This window comes from Oncorhynchus nerka, linkage group LG14 (genome assembly GCF_034236695.1).
Source record: "Oncorhynchus nerka isolate Pitt River linkage group LG14, Oner_Uvic_2.0, whole genome shotgun sequence".
NCBI classification, from domain to species: Eukaryota; Metazoa; Chordata; class Actinopteri; order Salmoniformes; family Salmonidae; genus Oncorhynchus; species Oncorhynchus nerka.
Window position 1 is genome coordinate 68061252 of NC_088409.1, and position 25588 is coordinate 68086839.

At 42.9% G+C, this 25588-nt stretch overlaps 2 protein-coding genes across 4 annotated transcripts in view; one reads left to right on the forward strand and one right to left on the reverse strand.

Moving 5' to 3' along the window:
* LOC115141754 (complement C4-like) lies at positions 1–23456 on the forward strand. Its single transcript, XM_065000317.1, has 40 exons — positions 1–221; positions 774–969; positions 1063–1252; positions 1325–1395; positions 1491–1576; positions 1659–1741; positions 1812–1899; positions 2076–2181; positions 2325–2451; positions 2628–2743; positions 2957–3133; positions 3323–3520; positions 3768–3962; positions 4721–4867; positions 8840–8972; positions 9131–9202; positions 9783–9989; positions 10441–10561; positions 10819–10889; positions 11089–11228; positions 11383–11586; positions 14233–14284; positions 14401–14482; positions 14684–14889; positions 14989–15218; positions 15836–15943; positions 16170–16338; positions 16717–16931; positions 17671–17826; positions 17928–17987; positions 18097–18184; positions 18282–18462; positions 18570–18657; positions 20772–20846; positions 20992–21094; positions 21284–21373; positions 21462–21554; positions 21643–21726; positions 21916–22057; positions 22945–23456. The coding sequence occupies exons 1-40, from the start codon at positions 160–162 to the stop codon at positions 23084–23086; spliced, it is 5154 nt and encodes a 1717-aa protein (XP_064856389.1). The 5' UTR covers positions 1–159; the 3' UTR covers positions 23087–23456.
* The window catches only part of LOC115141755 (tripartite motif-containing protein 3-like), a 40701-nt gene continuing 38449 nt past the window's right edge, over positions 23337–25588 (reverse strand). For all 3 annotated transcript variants that reach the window (XM_029680925.2, XM_065000318.1, XM_065000319.1), the window contains one exon: positions 23337–25549. In XM_029680925.2, the coding sequence (XP_029536785.1) occupies positions 25397–25549 (153 nt within the window). In that variant the 3' untranslated portion in view covers positions 23337–25396. The remainder of the gene's footprint in view (positions 25550–25588) is intronic.

Sequence of the window (25588 nt, forward strand, 5' to 3'; positions counted from 1 at the left end):
GAGAGAACCTCCCACTCTCAGACTGGAGCAACATAGATTTACAGATAGATCACTTCTACAGTGTTTTGTTTTATTTTCCTGTGCAAGTTTGGGGTTGAGACAATTAATGAAGACTCTTGTTCCAGTGGCATGATACAGATCAGACGGTAAAGCAGAAAGATGAGGAACACACTGCTTCTGATCATGTCTGCACTGACTGCAGTTAGTGGGCAGAGGCCAACGTGAGTTATGTTCTGTCCATGCTAATTCTTTGTAGATACAGTATATTTTACTTGTATCATTGGTCATGCTCATTTTATGTCATGTCGCAGTCCTAAAAAATTACCACCATTTGTGTGTGTGTGTGAGCGCTTGTGCTTGTTCGTGCGTGTGTTTGTTTGTGTTCATGTGTGCTTGTGTTTGTTTGTGTTCGTGTGTGTGTGTGTTCGTGTGTGTGTGTGTGTGTTTGTTTGTGTTCATGTGTGTGTGTGTTCATGTGTGCGTGTGTGTGTTCATGTGTGTGTGTGCGTTTGTGTTCATGTGTGTGTGTGTGTTTGTTTGTGTTCGTGTGTGTGTGTTTGTGTTCATGTGTGCGTATGTGTTTGTTTGTTCGTGTGTGTGTGCGTGCGTGTGTGTGTGTTCATGTGTGTGTGTGTGTGTTCATGTGTGTTTGTGTTCGTGTGTGTGTGTGTGTTTGTTTGTGTTCGTGTGTGTGTGTGTGTGTTCATGTGTGCGTGTGTGTTTGTTTGTGTTCATGTGTGTGTGTGTGTGTTCATGTGTGCTTGTGTTTGCAGATGTCTCATCACTGCTCCCAACATAGTCCACCTGGGAGTAGAGGAGACAGTGACAGTACAGCTCCAGGGAGCTATCAAGCCTACACAGTACACTCTGTACTTCCTGTACCAAACCGCCAATAATAAAGTTCTGTCTGAAAAAAAGCATGTAACTCTTAATGAAGCCAATGGCTATCAGGCGGTTGTGAAAATGAGGGTAGGTATACAGAAGGCTAACCTCTTTTCATGCCCTATGGAACTACTGGAACATGCATTTAAATGATTCTGCCTCTATTCTCATGTTTTATAGGTCATTCCTAGCCTGTACGAAGAGGCAATCAAAAGCATAAGAAAAAGAAAGAAAATTGTGCCATTTATCCAACTGGCTACAGAGACCAATGATGATTTTCTTCCAAAAAAAAAGACAATCCTTTTGTCAACTAAAAAGGGTTATGTCTTCATTCAGACAGACAAACCAATCTACAATCCAGGAGAGAATGGTAAAGTGTAAAATAACATTACACATGGTTTTAGTTAAACATTAAGCCTAATCCCAATTTGTCCTTTTCCAGTCAATTTCAGGGTCTTCACGCTAGACAACTACCTGCTGCCTGTTGATGAAAGCATCAATGTCAAGATATTTGTAAGTTTGCAAGACATCTATCTGCATGTTAAAGTTGTTTTATTGTGTTAAATGAACTCTCTGTTCTCTAACTAACATTCACTGTCTCTCTACAGAACTCCAAAGGCCTGCTGGTGTACAACCAGGCTCTACACTCCAGTAAACTCCTTCAGAGGAACATAATGATCCCTGACGTTGAGACGTAAGTAGGATGTTGACATAAAGTCTATGGAAGACAGGACATCAGTAGCACTGACCACTACTCCTCTGCCCATGTGATTCAGGGCTGGCCATTGGAGGATTGTTGCCACTTTTACCAACTATCCCATGTCCAACTCTTCAGTGGAGTTTGAGGTCAAAGAATATGGTGAGTAATCTAAAGTAGGTTGTCTGACAGTATGATACGGCCCAACAAGCTTCCCCTCTGTTTCTTTCAGTTCTTCCTATGTTTGAGGTGAAGATAGCAGCTTTGAAACCATATTATTTGCTGACAGAGGATTCTTTTCAGTTCAACGTCTCTGCAAGGTGAGATTGTTGACGCAGATTGCGTTAATGGACTGTTTTGTGAATTGTTCATACATTTTACATTTACATTTGAGTAATTTAGCAGACGCTCTTATCCAGAGCGACTTACAGTAGTGAGTGCATACATTTTCATACTTTTTTTCATAGTGTGCCAAATACATGTGTGTTGATTGCAGGTACACCTATGGCAAAGGTGTCAATGGCATAGCTTATGTTAGATTTGGACTAATCAATCAAGAAGGCAAAAGAACACATCTACCTGGCCTAGAAAACAAGACTTCTGTGAGTTCACTTTATCATCTCAAAGCTTTACATTTAAAAAAACACAACATTAAAGTCAATGTTTCTGATTGTAGGGTTATTGTTTCCATTGACTTTTATTCTTCTGATGAGCCATTTGTGAACTTATTTCTTGTGTATTGTAGATCCAAGACGGCGTCGCCAGCATTACGCTGCCAACTGAAGACCTACGTGGGAAAGCAGGAAAGCAAAACATCCTACACATGGAGGGATACAATCTGTACATAGCTGTTACAGCTTTAGAAACAGCAAGTAAGTTCTTCATTCAGTCAGATAAAACATGATCCAGCAGATCCAGGTGTTTTCTCTAGGACATACAACAACGACCTTCTCTCTCTGCATTCTCTCTCCTCTCTCTCTCTGCATTCTCTCTCCCTCTCTCTCTCGTTCTCTCTCTCTCTCTCGTTCTCTCTCTCTCTCTCTCTCAGGTGGAGATCTAGAAGAAGCTGAGACCACTTCAGTAAAGATAGTGACGTCTCCATACATCATTGACATGTCTAAGACTAAGGAATACTTCACACCTGGAGGAAAGTTCTCTATCCTGGTACAGTGTGGTCGTTTCTGCACTCAAAGACAAACATTAACACCACAGAATAAAATATAATTGTATTCATTCAGGACATCATATTGAGATTAGCAAATCACTTTTCCAAATGAGACGTACAATAGTTATCAGTGTCATCAATTGTATTTGCTTTACCTTTTAGAGTATGGCAGTCATAGTCTACTGGGCATATGCTGCATGTTTCCTTCTCAGGCCACCACCAGCCACCCAGATGGATCCCCAGCCCCTGACCTCCGTATGAGGGCTTCAGTTTCAGTGACCTCTGTAGAAGGCACACAATCTGTGAAGATGGAGGGATCCGGTAACTCTAAGGGTGAGGCTGTTCTCGCCTTCGAAGTGCCCAAACTGGCCACGTCTATGGACATCAAGGTACAGGACAGACACAGAGAACTTTCAATCAACACTCTATTTCCCATGTAGTTTGACAAGCATAATATGTCTCTAAGCTCTATGTGGTCAGCAGAAAGGTAGTGCACTAAATAGGGAATATAGTGTCGTTTGAGACACAGTCACTATTTGATGTGATGTCATATTGACGATCTGTTCCTCTCTCTCCAGATGTTTGCTGAGGGGGCGGAGGAGGAGGTAATAGTGGGTGATGCCAAAATGACAGTGTCAGCAGTCCAGTCTGAGGGGAACAGCTACCTGAGTGTAGAGATAGAACATGTCACCCTGGAGCCTGGAGGAACCATGACGGTCACTCTCAGAGACATCACCCCTCCAGGCACCCCACGACCAGCCTACATCTACTATATGGTAACATACTGGAGTATCAGTCCATTCTAATAATAGATGGAAATGACCATTTACCACTTCTGCAACATACTTTATCTGTGCATAGCTTCAAGTTTCCAGACATTGCAGTAGACTGGGATTGTCATAGCTGTAGTTTGTCTGTAACCAACAGGAATATAAGCACTTTGGGGGTTGAGAAATGAACCATTTCAATATCTGTAGTGAAGAGTAATAATGTGTTATTTCCTCTGTTTCCATTCTGTGGCAGGTCCTGAGTAAGGGCAGAGTGGTCCAGATGAACAGGGTCCAGAGGACTGAGCTGACCACCTTCAGTCTGCCCTACAGTCTTGACCTGGTCCCCTCCTTCAGACTGGTGGCCTACTACTTCACACAGGCACCAGAGAAGACTACCATAGTGGCTGACTCTGTATGGGCGGATGCCAAAGATATCTGCAAAGGACAGGTTCTGTAGTTGCTGCTTGTTTCTCTGCTTCTACTCTTTGTTTTATTATTATTATTATTCATATTTAGGGGCAGATCAGCTTTAATATTGGAGATAGATTGTAGTTTCCATCAATGTAATTGTCTGCATCATTTCCAACCCCCCATATATATTTTTTGTAAATATAAATATACATACATATACACACACATATATATATACATTTATTTTTAAAATATATTTCCCGTTATTATTTTCCGCTGACTTACCAAGTTAAACAAAGGTTAAATAAAATTGAAATAAAAATGATTTTCCGCTAACCTTTCCACCCTTCCCGTAATTGGAGTAAACTAATGAACAAGAACACTTAGGCTTCTACTTCCAGCTTATACACACTATATATATTTTACGGACACCATCTATTTGACAATAGTTATATTTTGTTTGTTTTTAGTCCTGCCTTCCTCAATCCTCAACCTTTCCCATCTATCTCTGATGTCCATCCAGTTTGATTTATATTTGCCATATATTTTTAACTGTGCCGTTTCACAAAAGTTCTGAACCTATATACATTTTACAGACACAGTATATTTTACTTTTGTTATCTTGTTGTTATTAGTCCCACCCTTTAGCTCCATTCAACCCCTCCCATTCATCTCTTACCACCATCCATATTACATTTATATTTGCTATATTTGCTATATTCGCTGCATTATATTTTTGTTCAGTATAGATTTGCATGGAGGCATAATGTGATATCTTTGATGTTGTGTTTTCAGATTGAGATCCTTCCATTTAAAGAGCATAAACCAGCTGACTTGGTGACTGTGGTGGTCCGTACAGACCAGGGAGACAAGGTAGCTCTGGCTGCTGTAGATACAGCTGTTTACATCCTCAACAAGAACAACAAACTCACTCCTGAGAAGGTACAGAGCCTCTGTCTTACCAGGTTTCATGAATATATACATACAGTACATTTGAAGTCGGAAGTTTACATACATTTAGGTTGGAGTCATTAAAACCTGTTTTTAAACCACTCCACAAATTTCTTGTTAACAAACTATAATTTTGGCAAGTCGGTTAGGACATGTACTTTGTGCATGCCACAAGTCATTTTTTCAACAATTGTTTACAGACAGATTATTTCACTTATAATGAATTCACTGTATCAAAATACCTTCAAACTCAGTGCCTCTTTGCTTGACATCATGGGAAAATCTAAAGAAATCAGCCAAGAACCCAGGAAAAAAATCTGGCTCATCCTTAGGAGCAATTTCCAAACGCCTGAAGGTACCACGTTCCTCTGTACAAACAATAGTACCCAAGTATAAACACCATGGGACCACGCAGCCGTCATAACCCTCAGGAAGGAGACGCGTTCTGTCTGAAAGTACTTTGGTGCGAAAAGTGCAAATCAATCCCCAAACAACAGCAAATGACCTTGTGAAGATGCTGGAGGAAACAGGTACAAAAGTATCTATATCCACAGTAAAACGAGTCTTATATCAACATAACCTGAAAGGCAGCTCAGCAAGGAAGAAGCCACTGCTCCAAAACCGCCATAAAAAAAGCCAGACTATGGTTTGCAACTGCACATGGGGACAAAGATTGTACTTTTTGGAGAAATGTCCTCTGGTCTGTTGAAACCAAAATAGAACAGTTTGGCCATAATGACCATCATTATGTTTGGAGGAAAAAGGGGGATGCTTGCAAGGTGAAGAACACCATCCCAACCGTGAAGCACGGGGGTGGCAGCATCATGTTGTGGAGGGACTTTGCTGCAGGAGGGTCTGGTGCACTTCACAAAATAGATGGCATCATGAGGTAGGAAAATTATGTGAATATATTGAAGCAACATCTCAAGACATCAGTCAGGAAATTAAAGCTTGATCGCAAATGGGTCTTCCAAATGGACAATGAACTCGAGCATACTTCCAAAGTTGTGGCGAAATGGCTTAAGGACAACAAAGTCAAAGTTTTGGAGTGGCCATTGCAAAGCCCTGACCTCAATCCTATAGAAAATTGGTGGGCAGAACTGAAAAAGTGTGTGTGAGCAAGGAGCCCTACAAACCTGACTCAGTTACACCAGCTCTCTCAGGGGGAATGGGCCAAAATTCACCCAACTTATTGTGGGAAGCTTGTGGAAGGCTACCCGAAACGTTTGACCCAAGTAAAAAATGTAAAGGCAATTCTACGAGATATTAATTGAGTGTATGTAAACTTATGACCCACTGAGAATGTGATGAAGGAAATAAAATCTGAAATAAATCATTCTCTCTACTATTATTCGGACATTTCACATTCTTAAAATAAAGTGGTGATCCTAACTGACCTAAGACAAGGAATTTTTACTAGGATTAAATGTCAGGAATAGTGAAAAACTGAGTTTAAATGTATATGAGTTTGATGAGTTAGACTGTGAGTTAGACTGATGAGTTTCAGAATAAATTTTCTGGCTATTTTGAGTCCGCAATCGAACCCACAAATGCTGATGCTCCAGCTCCTCAACTAGTCTAAAGAAGGCCAGTTTTATTGCTTCTTTAATTAGAACAACAGTTTTTAGCTGTGTGAACATAATTGCAAAAGGGTTTTCTAATGATCAATTAGCCTTTTAAAATGATTAACTTGGATTAGCTAAGACAACGTGCCATTGGAACACAGGAGTGATGGTTGCTGATAATGGGCCTCTGTACGCCTATGTAGATATTCTATAAAACATCTGCCATTTCCAGCTACAATAGTCATTTACAACATTAACAATGTCTACACTGTATTTCTGATCAATTTGATGTTATTTTAATGGACAAAAAAAATGTGTTTTTCTTTCAAAAACAAAACATTTCTAAGTGACCCCAATCTTTTGAACGGCAGTGTATGTATCCCCTGTATGTACAGGACAGTATGTACTGTATTTATATGTATCTACTGTATGTACATGACAGTATGTACTGTTATATGTATCTACTGCATGTACAGGACAGTATGTATTGTTATATGTATCTACTGCATGTACAGGACAGTATGTACTGTAATATGTATCTACTGCGTGTACAGGACAGTATGTACTGTATTGATATGATTCTACTGTATGTACAGGACAGTATGTACTGTAATACAGTGCCTTGCGAAAGTATTCGGCCCCCTTGAACTTTGCGACCTTTTGCCACATTTCAGGCTTCAAACATAAAGATATAAAACTGTATTTTTTTGTGAAGAATCAACAACAAGTGGGAGACAATCATGAAGTGGAACGACATTTATTGGATATTTCAAACTTTTTTAACAAATCAAAAACTGAAAAATTGGGCGTGCAATATTATTCAGCCCCCTTAAGTTAATACTTTGTAGCGCCACCTTTTGCTGCGATTACAGCTGTAAGTCGCTTGGGGTATGTCTCTATCAGTTTTGCACATCGAGAGACTGAAATCTTTTCCCATTCCTCCTTGCAAAACAGCTCGAGCTCAGTGAGGTGGGATGGAGAGCATTTGTGAACAGCAGTTTTCAGTTCTTTCCACAGATTCTCGATTGGATTCAGGTCTGGACTTGGCCATTCTAACACCTGGATATGTTTATTTTTGAACCATTCCATTGTAGATTTTACTTTATGTTTTGGATCATTGTCTTGTTGGAAGACAAATCTCCGTCCCATTCTCAGGTCTTTTGCAGACTCCATCAGGTTTTCTTCCAGAATGGTCCTGTATTTGGCTCCATCCATCTTCCCATCAATTTTAACCATCTTCCCTGTCCCTGCTGAAGAAAAGCAGGCCCAAACCATGATGCTGCCACCACCATGTTTGACAGTGGGGATGGTGTGTTCAGGGTGATGAGCTGTGTTGCTTTTACGCCAAACATAACGTTTTGCATTGTTGCCAAAAAGTTCAATTTTGGTTTCATCTGACCAGAGCACCTTCTTCCACATGTTTGGTGTGTCTCCCAGGTGGCTTGTGGCAAACTTTAAACAACACTTTTTATGGATATCTTTAAGAAATGGCTTTCTTCTTGCCACTCTTCCATAAAGGCCAGATTTGTGCAATATACGACTGATTGTTGTCCTATGGACAGAGTCTCCCACCTCAGCTGTAGATCTCTGCAGTTCATCCAGAGTGATCATGGGCCTCTTGGCTGCATCTCTGATCAGTCTTCTCCTTGTATGAGCTGAAAGTTTAGAGGGACGGCCAGGTCTTGGTAGATTTGCAGTGGTCTGATACTCCTTCCATTTCAATATTATCGCTTGCACAGTGCTCCTTGGGATGTTTAAAGCTTGGGAAATCTTTTCGTATCCAAATCCGGCTTTAAACTTCTTCACAACAGTATCTCGGACCTGCCTGGTGTGTTCCTTGTTCTTCATGATGCTCTCTGCGCTTTTAACGGACCTCTGAGACTATCACAGTGCAGGTGCATTTATACGGAGACTTGATTACACACAGGTGGATTGTATTTATCATCATTAGTCATTTAGGTCAACATTGGATCATTCAGAGATCCTCACTGAACTTCTGGAGAGAGTTTGCTGCACTGAAAGTAAAGGGGCTGAATAATTTTGCAGGCCCAATTTTTCAGTTTTTGATTTGTTAAAAAAGTTTGAAATATCCAATAAATGTCGTTCCACTTCATGATTGTGTCCCACTTGTTGTTGATTCTTCACAAAAAAATACAGTTTTATATCTTTGTTTGAAGCCTGAAATGTGGCAATAGGTCGCAAAGTTCAAGGGGGCCGAATACTTTCGCAAGGCACTGTATGTATCTACTGCATGTACAGGACAGTATGTACTGTTATATGTATCTACTGCATGTACAGGACAGTATGTATTTGTCTACCAGGGAGAATGGGATATCCAAAAGACAAATCCCTGTTGTTCATGCAGTAAATGGACCAATAAAGTCATCTTCTTCTTTAGATGTTTGCCTACATGAACTCCTATGACCTGGCGTGTTCTATGGGAGGGGGCAGGAACTCCCAGTCTGTGTTACAGGACGCTGGGCTCGCCTTTATAACCAACTGTGGAGATACAGAGGGTCACGTGAGAAAGGGTACGGTTTACATTCAGACATTTAACTCCTTATAATACTCAATGAATAGCACATGTTCCTGATTGGTAAAAGCACACCACAGCAGCTGTGTGTTCGTTGATGGACTTTATTTCACCCAATATTGTAAAATGATTTTTCTTTTGTCCTCTGATAACCAGATTACTCCTGTAACGACAAAAGTAAAAGACTGAAGAGAGCCCTGAACCATCACCAGGCTTTCTCTGACATCAGTAGGTGTAGCAGTAGCCTCTCCTATTCTCCCTCCATCTTCTGAGCATGCTGCTTTCACTCTTATGGTGTATCGGGTGTTATTAGTTACAGAATATGGAGAGTGCTCCATAAGGATACGTTTCAATTATCCTTTCATTTACAAATGTTCAGATATGTTTCAGAAAAAGTCTTCCTTAGCATATTACATTTATTAGCTAGACATCATTTATTAGCTAGACATCATTTATTAGCTAGACATCATTTATTAACTAGACATCATTTATTATCTAGACATCATTTATTATCTAGACATCATTTATTATCTAGACATCATTTATTATCTAGACATCATTTATTATCTAGACATCATTTATTAGATAGACATCATTTATTAACTAGACATCATTTATTATCTAGACATCATTTATTATCTAGACATCATTTATTATCTAGACATCATTTATTATCTAGACATCATTTATTATCTAGACATCATTTATTAGCTAGACATCATTTATTAGCTAGACATCATTTATTAGCTAGACATCATTTATTATCTAGACATCATTTATTATCTAGACACATTGTTCTTATCTGCAGTCAACAGATACCAGGAGCCAGTGGAGAAGAGGTGTTGTCACGATGGGGCCAGGTTTAACAGCCTGGGTCTGTCCTGTGAGAGTCGTCATTCTAAAACCATCCACAGGTCTGCTCCGTGTCGCACTGCCTTCCTCAAGTGCTGCAAAGATGCCACCATGCTGAGGAGAAACATCACAAAGATAAAAAACACATACAGCCTGGCTAAAAGTACAGTATTGTATTATATTATTATATTAGTAGTTGGAATGTCAATAGCATCTCAGAAGTATCTCACAAGCTAAAGATTCTTGTGGTGCATTTAAGGCACGAGGGGGTGTGGTATATGCCCGACGCAACATGGATACAGCCCTTAGTCATGGTATATTGGCCATATACCACAAACCTCAGAGTGCCTTATTGCTATTATAAACTGGTTACCAATGTAATTAGAACAATATAAATCAATATTTTGTCATACCCAGTGTATACGGTCTGATATACCACGACTTAAGCCAATCAGCATTCAGGGTTCGAACCACCCAGTTTCTAACCACTTATATAGAACTTCTTAGATTAGTCAATACTTTTGTCTTTTTTCAGATGAGTTGTACTACAGTATATGCACATATTTTGTATTGATTGAGCTGAAATGTGTCCTCTTCCCTGTTCTCCTATTTAGCGTCTGATGATATTGGTGAGGAAGAAGAGGCCATAGATGAGGTGTCTGTCCACCTCCGCTCCTATTTCCCTCAGACCTGGATGTGGGGCATCGTTGATGTGGGGCCCTCTGGTCTCGTAAGGTAACATGGTAACCTGCAACATCTACATCACCAATCATCAATTATACCCTATTCCCTATATAGTGCACTACCGGCCCTGGTCTAAAGTAGTGCACTATATAGGGAATAGGGTGCCATTTGGGACATAGGCCAGGACAGTCATGACTGGGACCAGGAGTTTTCCCTGACCATGTGAACTTACTGGGTAAAACTTGGGGACCAATATAGTGTAACAAGTATATTAGGAATGACATCATGTTGTATGTTATTATTTTCAGACACAGTGTTGCTGTCCCTGACTCCATCACTACCTGGGAGGTTCAAGCAGTGGGGATCTCTAAAACAAAAGGCAGGTCACCTCTTCCATCTAACCTAAGACCATTACACTAGCCTAGTCCTAAATATATTTGTGCTCTTGCAAACTCCTTTTAGCTGTCATTGTCAAGCCAACCATGACAACGAGTGACAAAAAGATGGCATGATAGCACAAACAGACTTTCAGAGGACAGTCATCAAGTGGTTCATGTTAGTGTTGATTCTCCCTTCAGGGTTTTGTATAGCAGAGCCCAAGCCTCTGGTGGTGTTTCAGGACTTCTTTGTATCTCTCAGACTTCCCTATTCTGTGAAGAGAAATGAACAGCTACAGATGAAAGCTGTGGTGTTCAACTACAGAACCGACTGTATGGAGGTAACTAGTGTTGTAAAAACAATATGAGTCCAAAATGCCTCCAACAGCCATTTATACAAATAAACTGCAGTTGCAGACATTTTTATCTGCAGATTCCTTTGATAGACAATTTGACTATACTTCCATCTACTACCATGTGTTTCTCTCTGTGAAGGTGACAGTGGAGCTGGCGTGGGTGGAGGGTCTGTGCAGTGCAGGGGGAGACAGAGGGGACAAGCAGGTGGTCACAGTACCAGGTAACTCTGCTGTCCCGGTCTACTTCACCGTGGTTCCTCTGGTCATAGGAAACATCCCTATCCATGTGGACGCCTACACTAAGACGGCCCGCGACCAGGTCAAGAAGGACCTCAAAGTCACGGTATGAACACGACACTTGTATCACCTCTCTCCCTCTAATATACAGTAGTGCTTCAGTATGTCTCTATGATACATGTGTACATTAGGCTACATGTGGTTCTCACTTCTTTATTGTGCTGAACACCACTGTTTTTCTCCCATTATTATACAAAAGTTACAGTACAGATGTAGAATCTTAATTTGATTACCCTGTTGAACGATTGCAATGCAGGACATTTAAAACGGGTAGTATATTATAGGTTTAAAAAGGCTATCCACTTTGACATTTCTGACTTGATTTTCCCTTACAAAAACAGTTGCAACCCCTACAAAAAAGGCCATTAATTATAATTCACATATTAATTCACATTTCCTGTTGCTGCAGGATAATCTTCCTGCTGTAGCAATCTGGCTCAAATTAAGATCCTACATTTGTATATATGTCCGAATATAAACAATGCAGCTATTCCCTCCGCAAGGCTATTAAACAAGCTAAGCGTCAGTACAGAGACAAAGTGGAATCTCAATTCAATGGCTCAGACACAAGAGGCATGTGGCAGGGTCTACAGTCAATCACGGACTACAAGAAGAAACCCAGCCCAGTCACGGACCAGGATGTCTTGCTCCCAGGCAGACTAAATCACTTTTTTGCCCGCTTTGAGGACAATACAGTGCCACTGACACTGCCTGCAACGAAAACATGCAGTCTCTCCTTCACTGCAGCCGAGGTGAGTAAGACATTTAAACGTGTTAACCCTCGCAAGGCTGCAGGCCCAGACGGCATCCCCAGCCGCGCCCTCAGAGCATGCGCAGACCAGCTGGCCGGTGTGTTTACGGACATATTCAATCAATCCCTATACCAGTCTGCTGTTCCCACATGCTTCAAGAGGGCCACCATTGTTCCTGTTCCCAAGAAAGCTAAGGTAACTGAGCTAAACGACTACCGCCCGTAGCACTCACTTCCGTCATCATGAAGTGCTTTGAGAGACTAGTCAAGGACCATATCACCTCCACCCTACCTGACACCCTAGACCCACTCCAATTTGCTTACCGCCCAAATAGGTCCACAGACGATGCAATCTCAACCACACTGCACACTGCCCTAACCCACCTGGACAAGAGGAATACCTATGTGAGAATGCTGTTCATCGACTACAGCTCGGCATTCAATACCATAGTACCCTCCAAGCTCGTCATCAAGCTCGAGACCCTGGGTCTCGACCCCGCCCTGTGCAACTGGGTACTGGACTTCCTGACGGGCCGCCCACAGGTGGTGAGGGTAGGCAACAACATCTCCTCCCCGCTGATCCTCAACACGGGGGCCCCACAAGGGTGCGTTCTGAGCCCTCTCCTGTACTCCCTGTTCACCCACGACTGCGTGGCCATGCACGCCTCCAACTCAATCATCAAGTTTGCGGACGACACAACAGTGGTAGGCTTGATTACCAACAACGACGAGACGGCCTACAGGGAGGAGGTGAGGGCCTCGGAGTGTGGTGTCAGGAAAATAACCTCACACTCAACGTCAACAAAACTAAGGAGATGATTGTGGACTTCAGGAAACAGCAGAGGGAACACCCCCTATCCACATCGATGGATCAGTAGTGGAGAGGGTAGCAAGTTTTAAGTTCCTCGGCATACACATCACAGACAAACTGAATTGGTCCACTCACACTGACAGCGTCGTGAAGAAGGCGCAGCAGCGCCTCTTCAACCTCAAGAGGCTGAAGAAATTCGGCTTGTCACCAAAAGCACTCACAAACTTCTACAGATGCACAATCGAGAGCATCCTGGCGGGCTGTATCACCGCCTGGTACGGCAACTGCTCCGCCCTCAACCGTAAGGCTCTCCAGAGGGTAGTGAGGTCTGCACAACGCATCACCGGGGCAAACTACCTGCCCTCCAGGACACCTACACCACCCGATGTTACAGGAAGGCCATAAAGATCATCAAGGACATCAACCACCCAAACCACTGCCTGTTCACCCCGCTATCATCCAGAAGGCGAGGTCAGTACAGGTGCATCAAAGCTGGGACCGAGAGACTGAAAAACAGCTTCTATCTCAAGGCCATCAGACTGTTAAACAGCAATCACTAACATTGAGTGGCTGCTGCCAACACACTGTCATTGACACTGACCCAACTCCAGCCACTTTAATAATGGGAATTGATGGGAAATGATGTAAATATATCACTAGCCACTTTAAACAATGCTACCTTATATAATGTTACTTACCCTACACTATTCATCTCATATGCATATGTATATACTGTACTCTAGATCATCGACTGCATTCTTATGTCACTAGCCACTTTAACTATGCCACTTTGTTTACTTTGTCTACATACTCATCTCATATGTATATACTGTACTCGATACCATCTACTGTATGCTGCTCTGTACCATCACTCATTCATATATCCTTATGTACATATTCCTTATCCCCTTACACTGTGTATAAGACAGTAGTTTTGGAATTGTTAGTTAGATTACTTGTTGGTTATCACTGCATTGTCGGAACTAGAAGCACAAGCATTTCGCTACACTCGCATTAACATCTGCTAACCATGTGTATGTGACAAATAAAATTTGATTTGATTTGATTTGATTTGATTTGATATATGTCTGTATAAACAATGAACGCTCACATTTTGTTGTGTTATACAGGGGGAAGGGGAACTGGTCTCAATACAACAAGAATACAACATTGACGGGAAAGGTAATGTTGTCTTTCTAAACACGTGAAACCTGTAGTAAAAGTGACATTTATGCAAACAAGCCTCATCAGACCATTGAGTTAAAACAGTCTCTCCATTTCTTATCTATGTCACACAGCTGCCAAGTCAATCGAGCTTGAAATTCCACCTCCTCCTAATGCTGTCCCTGGGCTGGAATCTGACACCTACATCAGTGTCAAAGGAAAGGAGGGTCGATAAATACTGTAGTCAGACTTTCTGCTAGTGTGGAACATATACTGTGTTGGGTCTGTAGTACTGTATGTATTTACATTGACATTTTTTACATTTTGGTCCATGAGATATTATTTCAGTTTTCCCTGACCAATCTCCAGGGCTAGTTTACTGCTATAACAGGGAAACCTCTCCCATCACGCCCATGTAGGTGGTGTGATGGGAGAGTCAGTGGAGAACTGTCTGAACCTGGATGGAGTGGACCAGCTCATCTCCCTTCCCAAGGGGTGTGCGGAGCAGACCATGGTCACCATGTCTCCAGCCATCCACGCCATGAGATACCTGGACGCTACTGGACAGTGGGTCGACCTAAAGGCTGAACGCAGAGATGAAGCCCAAGCCATGATACAGGCTGGTGAGGGGACACTGGGAGAATTTAAGTTAGTCCCCTTTGAGACATCTACCCTTGTGGGAATCAAATGGTTGAAATGAATTGATTCTTTCTCTTTCCAAGGATATGGCAGAATCCTGACCTTCAAGAAGACAGACGGATCCTATGGAGCTTTCCTGTCAACCCCAAGCAGTGTTTGGTTGACAGCCTTTATAGCCAAGGAGTTGTCCCAGTGCAGGGACGTGATTTCAGTGGAGGACTCCTACATCCAACAGTCTATTTCCTACCTGGTGTCTAAACAGCTGTCCAGTGGAGCCTTCACTGACCCTAACCCACTCTATGACCGCACCATGCAGGAAAGAATGCTTTATTCATCCATTCAAGACGGAAATATGATTTATGCTGTACCCTACCCCTCAGAAATACACATTAGGTTGGAGAGGCTGGGGGCAGCCACACTGTGCCGCCAGTTGAGCAGTTTAGGGGTTAAGTGCTTTTCTCAAGGGCACAACAGCAAGAGATTTTGTCTTTCTAGGATGTGTCACTGTCAACCATCTAGCAGTCGACTCAAATATCGTCCAAATTTCTTTCTGCCCGGGCTGGGTAGCAATCGCGCCCCTATAACCTCTAAGTAGGGGCTACCGAGTGGCACAGTGTTCTAAGGCACTGCATCTCAGTGCTAGAGGCGTCACTACAGACCCTGGTTAGATTCTAGGCCGTATCACAACCGGCCGTGATTGGGAGACACATAGGGTGGCGCACAATTGGCCCAGTGTCGTCCGGGTTTGGGTTTGGCCGGGCTAGGCCGTAATTGTAAATAAGAATGTATTCTTAACCGAGTTGCCAAGTTACATAAAGGTAAAAAAAATGTATAATAAAGCATGACCCAAATGTTCTTTATGTCCAGACCATGCAGGTACCATACCATACAATATGATGTCTTTACCTGTCTGCTATCTCTCCATTCCCTCAGGGTGGAGTGGGAGGGTTTGAGGGAGAGGTGTCTCTGACAGCGTTTGTTCTGATAGCCATGAACCACGCTGTGGCACTGTACCCTGAAGGAAAAGGCTCAGAAATGGTAATACATCGATTCAACTAAGTCACGGACATAACCTTTACATCACCTAACTTATCATCACTGACTTACTAAAAGTTGTGTAATTATTATCCCGAAGGGGCAAGTTGGTTTTGCAACAATATGATCCAGAATAAAGCAACATGCCTTTTTGTGTCTGTTGTGATCATGTTTAACTAATGCATTTGTTGTTTCTAATGCTAAATCTATCCACCATTTCCTGTGTTAGAGGCAGGCTATGGAGCAGGCTAAGGCCTACCTGGATTCGAAGCTGGACTCCCTTCAGAGGCCCTTCTCTGTTGCCATCACCTCCTACGCCCTCTCTCTAACCTCCCCTGGCGGAGACAGTGCCTCCATGGCTCAGACCAAACTCAGGGCCTTGGCACACAGTGACAATGGTCAGTACCTTGTTACTTTACTAGTCATCTAGGGCTATGGGTTGCCTAGTTGTCTAATTACTTCAGAAGTTGTCTATATCAGAAAGGCTCTATTCATCTAAAGTGTGTTTGTACAGTTTTAACTCATTCCTTTGGACTTCAACCTGATTTGATTACCTGTAAAGTATTACAGGTAGTGGCTGGAGAAAAGGTCAGGATAAGGTCTTCTGGGTAGACATTGATTCCCTGGTCTGCATGATCATTGAGGGAAGGTAGACATACACAATGACAACATTTAAACAGCAGAGGGCGCCATATGATTGATTATGTCTCCCCTGCAATGTTATATGGCTAAGGACATACTGTAGCTGCTAAACATACTGTATATCTCCCCTGCAGAAGCAGATACATGTCACTGGGAGGCCAGTGATGCTCTGAGGCTGAGCGGGGAGACGAGGGCCAATCAGGTGCCCCAGGCCCAGGCCATCTCCGTGGAGACCACAGCTTACGCCCTGCTCCAGACAGTGGCGGAGGGAGACATGACGTACGCGACGTGCATCGCCCGCTGGCTCACTGAGCAGAGACAGTATGGAGGAGGGTTCCGCTCTACACAGGTAGGTACTGGAGGTCAAGACACCAGTAGACAGACAGGTAGGTACTGTAGGTCAAGCCACCAGTAGACAGACAGGTAGGTACTGTAGGACAAGCCACCAGTAGACAGACAGGTAGGTACTGTAGGACAAGCCACCAGTAGACAGACAGGTAGGTACTGTAGCATTATGATCGGGAGCTCGGAGTTATCACTGACCACTTGACTTGACCTCGAGAAACTCCTGGCCCTAGTTATATACTTTACTCTCCCTCTTTCTCTCTCATCCCTTTTCTTTCTTTTTCTGTCCCGTCCCCTCTCTCCTTCTTCTTTGTCCCCTCTCTCCTTCTCCTTTGTCCCTCCCTCCTCCTCCTTTGTCCCCTCTCTCCTTCTCCTTTGTCCCCTCTCTCCTTCTCCTTTGTCCCCTCTCTCCTTCTCCTTTGTTCCCTCTCTCCTTCTCCTTTGTCCCTCTCTCCTTCTCCTTTGTCCCCCTCTCCTTCTCCTTTGTCCCTCTCCTTCTCCTTTGTCCCTCCCTCCTCCTCCTTTGTCCCCTCTCTCCTTCTCCTTTGTCCCCTCTCTCCTTCTCCTTTGTCCCCTCTCTCCTTCTCCTTTGTCCCCTCTCTCCTTCTCCTTTGTTCCCTCTCTCCTTCTCCTTTGTCCCTCTCTCCTACTCCTTTGTCCCCTCTCTCCTTCTCCTTTGTCCCCTCTCTCCTTCTCCTTTGTCCTCTCTCTCCTTCTCCTTTGTCCCTCCCTCCCTCCAACAGGATACAGTTGTAGCTCTTGAGGCTCTAGCTAAGTACAGTATCAAGGACAATGATGTTCAGGACTTGGACCTTAATGTTGAGATGTGTTACCAAAACGGCAGCAAGCAGAGAGTTCATCTTACGAAGCGTAATGCCCTGACCCTATCTGCCTTCCAGGTGAGATTGAGTTTAGAATTCAAGCAGTGCTCTGATTTAACTTTCTCAAATTCTGTTTTACTGTTCTACTAATCTCTGTGTTGTCTGGTTTGTCTTGGCAGGTGAACCAAGGAAGCCAGATCACTATTAACACAGAGGGTAAGGGAAATGGGACCTTATCAGTAAGTAAATTCAGTAAATAGATTTAAAAGTAAATGATGATGATTCTAACATTGTAAGACTGTCTGAATCTCAACGCATGTGTCCACAATGTTTGTTTTATGTCATCAGGTGGTCCAGACCTACAGAACTCTGGAGAGCATGGACTGTGGTTTCTACAGTCTCAATGTCTCAGTGGAGGGAGAGGTTAAGTACAGAAGTAAGTTTCAGTCAGAATGCATCTATAAACACTAAACACATTTGCTGGAGTGCTGCTTGAAAACATAAAATTGTTTTTTTTTTATGTAAAATGACAGAAAAAGCGGACGATGGTCCTGAGCTAGACGACTATTATAACTATGAGTCTGACGGGGTTGGGAACCCTAGTGATGAGCCAATGAGCAGGATGGAATGGTTTGACCTGCGCACACGCAGGAAGAGACACACCCCACAGGAGGAGGAGAGGGAGAAGTCCCTAGTCTACACTGTGTGTGTGGGGTGAGTACAGGTGTCTGTCTGTCTGTCTGTCTGCATGCATACATACATGCATGCATAGGGTGGGATGAGTGGATATATGGTTCTCTCTCTCCTCTCTTCTCCTACAGACTGACCAGTGGTAATTCTACAGGCATGGTCATCGTGGACATCTCCCTTCTCAGTGGACTCAAACCTAACATGCAGGATCTGGAGGAGGTACAGTAGGCCTACATGTAATGTTGATTTACATTTTTGCCATCCAGCAGACGCTCTTATACACAGTCAGTGCATTCAACTATGGGCTCGATTCAATCTGTAGTGCTGAAGTTCCACCATACAGCACAATTGAAATTTGAAGGCAATGTTTCTGCGTTCGTAGAGACTGCATTCACGGTAAATGCTGCATATGTAAGAAAACTGAAATCCGTTTTACCTCATTTCTACCATCATGTCACCTGTGCAACTAGAGGCAAACTAATTCTAGACCACCTTTACTCCACACACAGAGACGTATACAAAGCTCTCCCTCGCCCTCCCTTTGGCAAATCTGACCATAACTCTATCCTCCTGATTGCTGCTTACAAGCAAAAACTCAAACAGGAAGTAACAGTGATGCGCTTAATACGGAAGTGGTCACATGAAGCGGTTGCTTCTATACAGGACTGTTTCACTAGCACAGACTGGAATATTTTCCACGATTCATCCAATATCATTGAGGAGTTTATCACATTAATAAGTGCATCGACAATGACCGTACGTACATAACCCAGCCAGAAGCCATGGATTACAGGCAACATCTGCACTGAGCTAAAGGCTAGAGCTGCCGCCTTCAAGGAGCGGGACACTAATCCGGACGCTTATAATAAATACCGTTACGCCCTCAGGCAAAGCATCAATACAGGACCAAGATCAAATCCTACTTTATCGGCTCTGATGGTCGTCGGATGTGGCAGAGCTTGCAACCTATCATGGATTACAAAGGGATACACAGCGGTGAGCTGTCCAGTGACGCGAGCCTACCAGACGAGCTAAACACATTCTATGCTCGCTTCGAGGCTAGCAACACTGATTCATGCTGTTCCTGACACCATGGGTGATCACACTCTTGTGAGTGTGATGTGAGTAAGACCTTTAAACAAGCTAATATTCAAAAGGCTGCAGGGCCAGATGGATTACCAGGACGCATACTCAGAGCATGCGCAAGTGTCTTCACTGAATTGTTCAACCTCTCCCTGACCCAGTCTGTAATACCTACATGTTTCAAGTAGACCACCATATGCCCAAGAATGCCAAGATAACCTGTCTAAATGACTATCACACTGTAGCACTCACTAGGTAGCACTCATCTGTAGCCATGAAATGCTTTGAAAGGCTGGTCATGGCTCACATCAACACCATCATCCCAGACACCCTGGACCCACTCTAATTCACATACCGCCCCAACAGATCCACAGATGACGCAATCTGTATTGCACTCCACATTGCCCTTTTCCACCTGAACAAAGGAACATTAGAATGCTGTTCATTGACTACAGCTCAGCGTTCAACACCATAGTGCCCTCCAAACTCATCACTAAGCTAAGGACCCTGAGACTGAACACCTCCCTCTGCAACTGGATCCTGGACTTCCTGACGGGCCGACCCCCAACTGGGCCTCAATATGGCGGCCCCTCAGGGGTATGTGCTTAGACCCCTCCTGTAGTCCCTGTTCACCCACGACTGGCTGTGTATGACTCCAACACCATCATTAAGTTTGGTAGGCCTGATCACCAATGACGATGAGACAGCCTATAGGGCAGAGGTAGTGCGTATGGCCCAGTACATCACTGGGGTCGAGCTCCCTGCCATCCAGGACCTCTATACCAGGCGGTGTCAGAGGAAGGCCGTAAAGATTGTCAGACTCCAGCCACCGGTGTCATAGACTGTCCTCTCTGATTACTCATTGTTTATTTATTCCTTGTGTTATTATTTTTCTATTATTTCACCCCCCAAAAAAATCGACGTTGTTGGGAAGGACCCGTAGGTTAGCATTTCACTGTTAGTCTACACCTGTTGTTTACAAAGCGTGTGGCAAATACGATTTGATATGTCGGCTCAATTGAAAATTACCTTTAAATTTCAAGCTGTAGTGCGGATCTTCAGCGCTACAGATTGAATCGAGCCCTACGTTTAGTAGGAAAAACAACCACTTACCACAGTTATTACATGTAATCCCTTTGAAATATCTGAGATCAGCAGAATCAGTTCCAGGAAGAAAACACATTTTAGCGATTCACATTGACATGTTGTCAAACTATATAATGATGTCTTTTTCAATTTCTCTCCTCTAGAATGTAAAGGGTACTGAGAAATACATTGACCATTATGACATCGCCCCAAATAAAGTGTTCCTCTACTTCGCTGAGGTAAGACCTTTTGTATCCAAAGCCACGACATCAATCAGCTATGACTACTGAACAACTCCCATAGTGATTCGCAAAAGAGTTCTCGTGTTCCCGCCAAGGCTGTCCTCTCTACCCTCGGAGGCTGTATTGTCACTATGTATTCCAGATCACAGAGGAACCACAGTGTGTAGCGTTCCGGGCCAAACAGATCAGTCCCATGGGCCTGGTGCAGCCCGCTGCTGCTGTGGTCTATGACTACTACAACCCAGGTATACCACCATGTTTAGTTTAGGGTATATTAAGACAATGGTTGCAGTGTATCTGGAAGGTCCATGGGGCTGGTGCAGCCTGGTGAGGCTTTAGGCCCTGGTCAAATGTAGTGCACAATAGAGAGAATAGGATGCCGTATGGGACACAGCCATCGTCTGAGTGACTAATGCTGAACTATGTCCCGACAGAGAGGAGATGCACTGTGTTTTACAGCTCACCCCAGAAGAGCAACATGATCTCCAAGATCTGTCAGGACAATATGTGCTCCTGTGCAGAGGGTATGTGCACTCCTTCCAGCTAGTATTTTGATAGTGCCTGAACTATTTTGAACTATTGTGTATCTAGTTTTTATTTGCTTTGTCTCAGGTGGCTGCCCAAAGAAGAAAGTCACGTACAGTAAAGCCATGGAGAAAGAGACTCGCAGGAGCTTTGCTTGTTTCTCTCCAATTGTAAATTATGGTGAGTTTATACCTGGAAACCAAATACTCTTTTCTTTCTAATGTGCTGTAGTTGGTACTAACACCCCTTCATGTTGTCCTTCTGACAGTGTACGTCGTCACGTTTGTCAACTCATCCGATGATGGAGTCTTTCAACATTACACCACATTACTGACCAAAATCCTACAGACAGGTGAGTGTTCTACAATATTACAGTTTGCATCCCAAAAGGCAGCCTATTTCTTATGATGCACTACTTTGGATGGGTCCTGGTCAAAAGTAGTGCACTATATAGGGAAAAGAGTGCCATTTGGTACTTGAACATTCTCTTGAAGTATAATTTCCTTGACATTATTCTTGTGCTGGTTCTCTGCTATGCCAGGTAAAGACGTGATGCAGACTGGAGCAGTGAGAGACATGATCAAGCGTAAAGCCTGTGATGAGTTTGACATGAAGACTGACAGGAACTACCTGATCATGGGTAGAGATGGGACCATCTCTGACACCACTGACCACAGTGGGAAGTAAGTCATGGGATGCGTCCCAAATGGTACCCTATTCCCTATATAGTGCACTACTTTTAACCAGGGTTCATAGGGCTCTGGTCAAAAGTAGTGCTACATGTTATAAAATAATAATAATTAGGTGGGTGTTATATGTACAAGTGTGTATTATACCAATGTGTGCATCGGAAATTCATTTTTTGCATCTCTCAACTCCCCCTGAGACACATTTGGAGAGTGGGGTCACAGCCAGGGTCAAAAGTAGTGCGCCATGTATGGAATAGGGTTCCATTTCAATTAACTATACAGTATGTGTCAATATATTGGAAGACAACATTGATATAATACATGGAATCATCAGGTAAAAAAAGACAGCATAGAGGATATTTATTACAATATTGTTGAATTGAGATACTGTAAAGGTTTATCCCTACTTGGGCCCTAGATTGTGATTTCTTCATTGGGAAATGTACACTACATGTACAGTGTAGAATGGGAGACTATTCCAGTGCAGTTTGAGTGAGAGACTCCAATGCTGTCCACCCCAGGCCTGTATTACTAAATGTTGTCCACCCCAGGTCTGTAATACTAAATGTTGTCCACCCCAGGCCTGTATTACTAAATGTTGTCTACCCCAGGGCTGTATAACTAAATGTTGTCCACCCCAGGCCTGTATAACTAAATGTTGTCCACCCCAGGCCTGTATAACTAAATGTTGTCCACCCCAGGGCTGTATAACTAAATGTTGTCCACCCCAGGGCTGTATAACTAAATGTTGTCCACCCCAGGGCTGTATAACTAAATGTTGTCCACCCCAGGGCTGTATAACTAAATGTTGTCCACCCCAGGCCTGTATAACTAAATGTTGTCCACCCCAGGCCTGTATAACTAAATGCTGTCTTCCGTAGGCCTGTCTATGTCCTGGATAATGAGATGTGGTTGGAGGAGATTCCAGAGGAGAGGAAGTGTAAAGCTACTAAGAACCGTAAAGCCTGTAACATGCTCAAGGACTTCATGAAACAGTACGAGGTCAACCAGTGTTCAATATAACCCTTGGTTGCCTTCAGTGAACATCCAGATATAAATATATTATATAGAACAGACATGTTTGGCTGTCATTGAGAATAGGGAAATATGTTGGCTCTATGCAACACATTTCTATCAGAAACGTTCCAGAAAGTTGTGGCTCCTGAACATCACGTGACCCAGGATGACTGTCCTGGACAACAGAGAGAGACTGTGACACAGAGAAGGATATATGTTTAGTATGAATAGAGGAAAGCAGAAAGCACACTCAGTATCTCCATAAACCATGTGCTTTTATTACCAGTGCATATTCACAAAGAAGATTGAGTGACATATTTTTGAAACAAAGAGATGATGTGTCTAATACTCCTTAATAAAAACAACCTGTGATAGACTGTGTAGCCAGTTTGGCATGACATCAGAGAGGTTATAGGGACTCTATTTTGGCACCAAGGGTGCTGTGTTGTTACAGTGGTGACCACCAGGGGGAGTGAGAGCGCTATAGCTCATCTAATGCTAATGAAACCCTCAGGACAATAGTGTTATTAAAGAAATGCTATGAACTGTGATAACCAGGCAATGAAACATTGTAACTCTAGTCCTTCAACACACACTGAAGCTGTTGATACATTCACACTGTGGCTTCTGAAAACAAACTATATAAGTGGTAAATATACTGTTGACAGTGTTTAAGACTGAAACCCAGAAGTTAGTCAAATATATAATGTAGTTTTGCATGTTCAATAACACTAAGTAATATAATCATTGGTATTGGTTTTCAATATGTACTCCAACATGTCACAATTCAAAACCCACTTCTATGTATTTTTTGGCAAATCAAATCTTTCAAATTCTAAATCTTCACTGTTTGTTCTACTAATCCCCTCAAAGTGGCTAAGGGTTTTTACTATATATGGAGACAAATGACAAAGGCGTGAATTTCAAAAAAATAAAACACATCAAATTAGAAAAATAATTTGTAAATGCTGAACTAGTTTATAATAATACTGCTGCTCACATATGCAATAATCATGACACATCTCTTCTCCAGCTGAACTCCTGTTTTAAAAAGCACACTTTAGGACAGCTGCCGTACATAGAAACGCTGGAATGCCAGACTGCTGTTCTCGGATTAACCAAAAGATATGTTTTAAAATGAAAGCACAGACAAAGCTGCATAATGATCCATTGTACACAGTTATGCATACACAGTTCATACAGCAAATCAATGCACAGATGGCGATGACTTTTTATATGTGAGATGGCTATAAGTTAAGTCAGTTTGCTCTTAGATACAACTGAAAGAGAAATGATGTTTCAAAAGCTTCTGCTTTGCGTCGCTGGTTGGTTTCACCGTAAGCACATTGTTCGTTGCACTTCGACCACATGGCGAAGAAACAGTTCATAAACGCCACGTATGTCGTCACGTCTGAGTTAATAACAAGGTAAAGATACAACTTCATGCATTGGGACGAGCTCCTTCACAACATGGCTCAATTATTATACACGTACTTCAACCCATCACTGATCTGGTCTCCTAATATCAGTTACACTATATACACACTTCATATCTCCTTCATACCTCCTCGTAGTTTCACATCAATGACTGAACAAAGAGGTAAATACACTCTACACAAATAGGCTGCATCCCAAATGGCATAGTGCACTACTTTTGACCAGAGCCCAATGGGCCCAGGTCAAAAGTAGTGAACTACACAAAGAATAGGGTGTCATTTCAGACTCCATAACACAGCACAAGGAGGAGTCAACGGGGGTTATATTGTTACTTCATGATGTTGGGGGGTTCAGAGAACACTAACTGGATGAGGTGGATCTGATCAGATGTGCAAATCAAAGGGACAGCTATGGGAAAGATCATTGCACCTGTATATTATGTATAGTACATTGGTTTGTGTCGTTGCTCAGTGCTAACACGTGCACTGACCTGGGGGCAAAAATACATACATTAGATCAAATACTTTCCAATACTTCAAGTGCTGCACTTGATTTGGTTTGCCTGAACCAATGGAACAGTCCCAAAAGCGCAAACTCAAATAAACAGGTAAATCAAGCACATCCCAAACACTTAAAATACTTTCAAGTATTTGTCTTATTTTTGGACCCAGGTCGGGCTGTGGTTGGTTTGTCTGTCCGGCACAGATCTGGGGTACATCCCAAATGGAAACCTATTCCTTATATAGTGCACTACTTTTGACCAGAGCCCTATGGGTTTCTGTTAAGAAGTAGTGCACTATGAAGGGAATAGGGAGCCATTTGGGACGCACATGGGAGTGGTAGGCCTGCAACAGACCGTCCCTAAAGCAATGGTTCTACCTACTGCAGGTAGCGGTAAACCTTGAAGCAATGGTTGCCAGAGTCAGCCACAGCCACGTGTCCATCAGAGGTGAGAGACAGGCCCTGTGGACCATAGAGAGGGTCTGCTGTGGTGTTGATGTAGGACAGGAACGACCCGGAACTATCAAACACCTGCAGGACAATACAAAAACAAGGTCAGGGTCAGCTGTA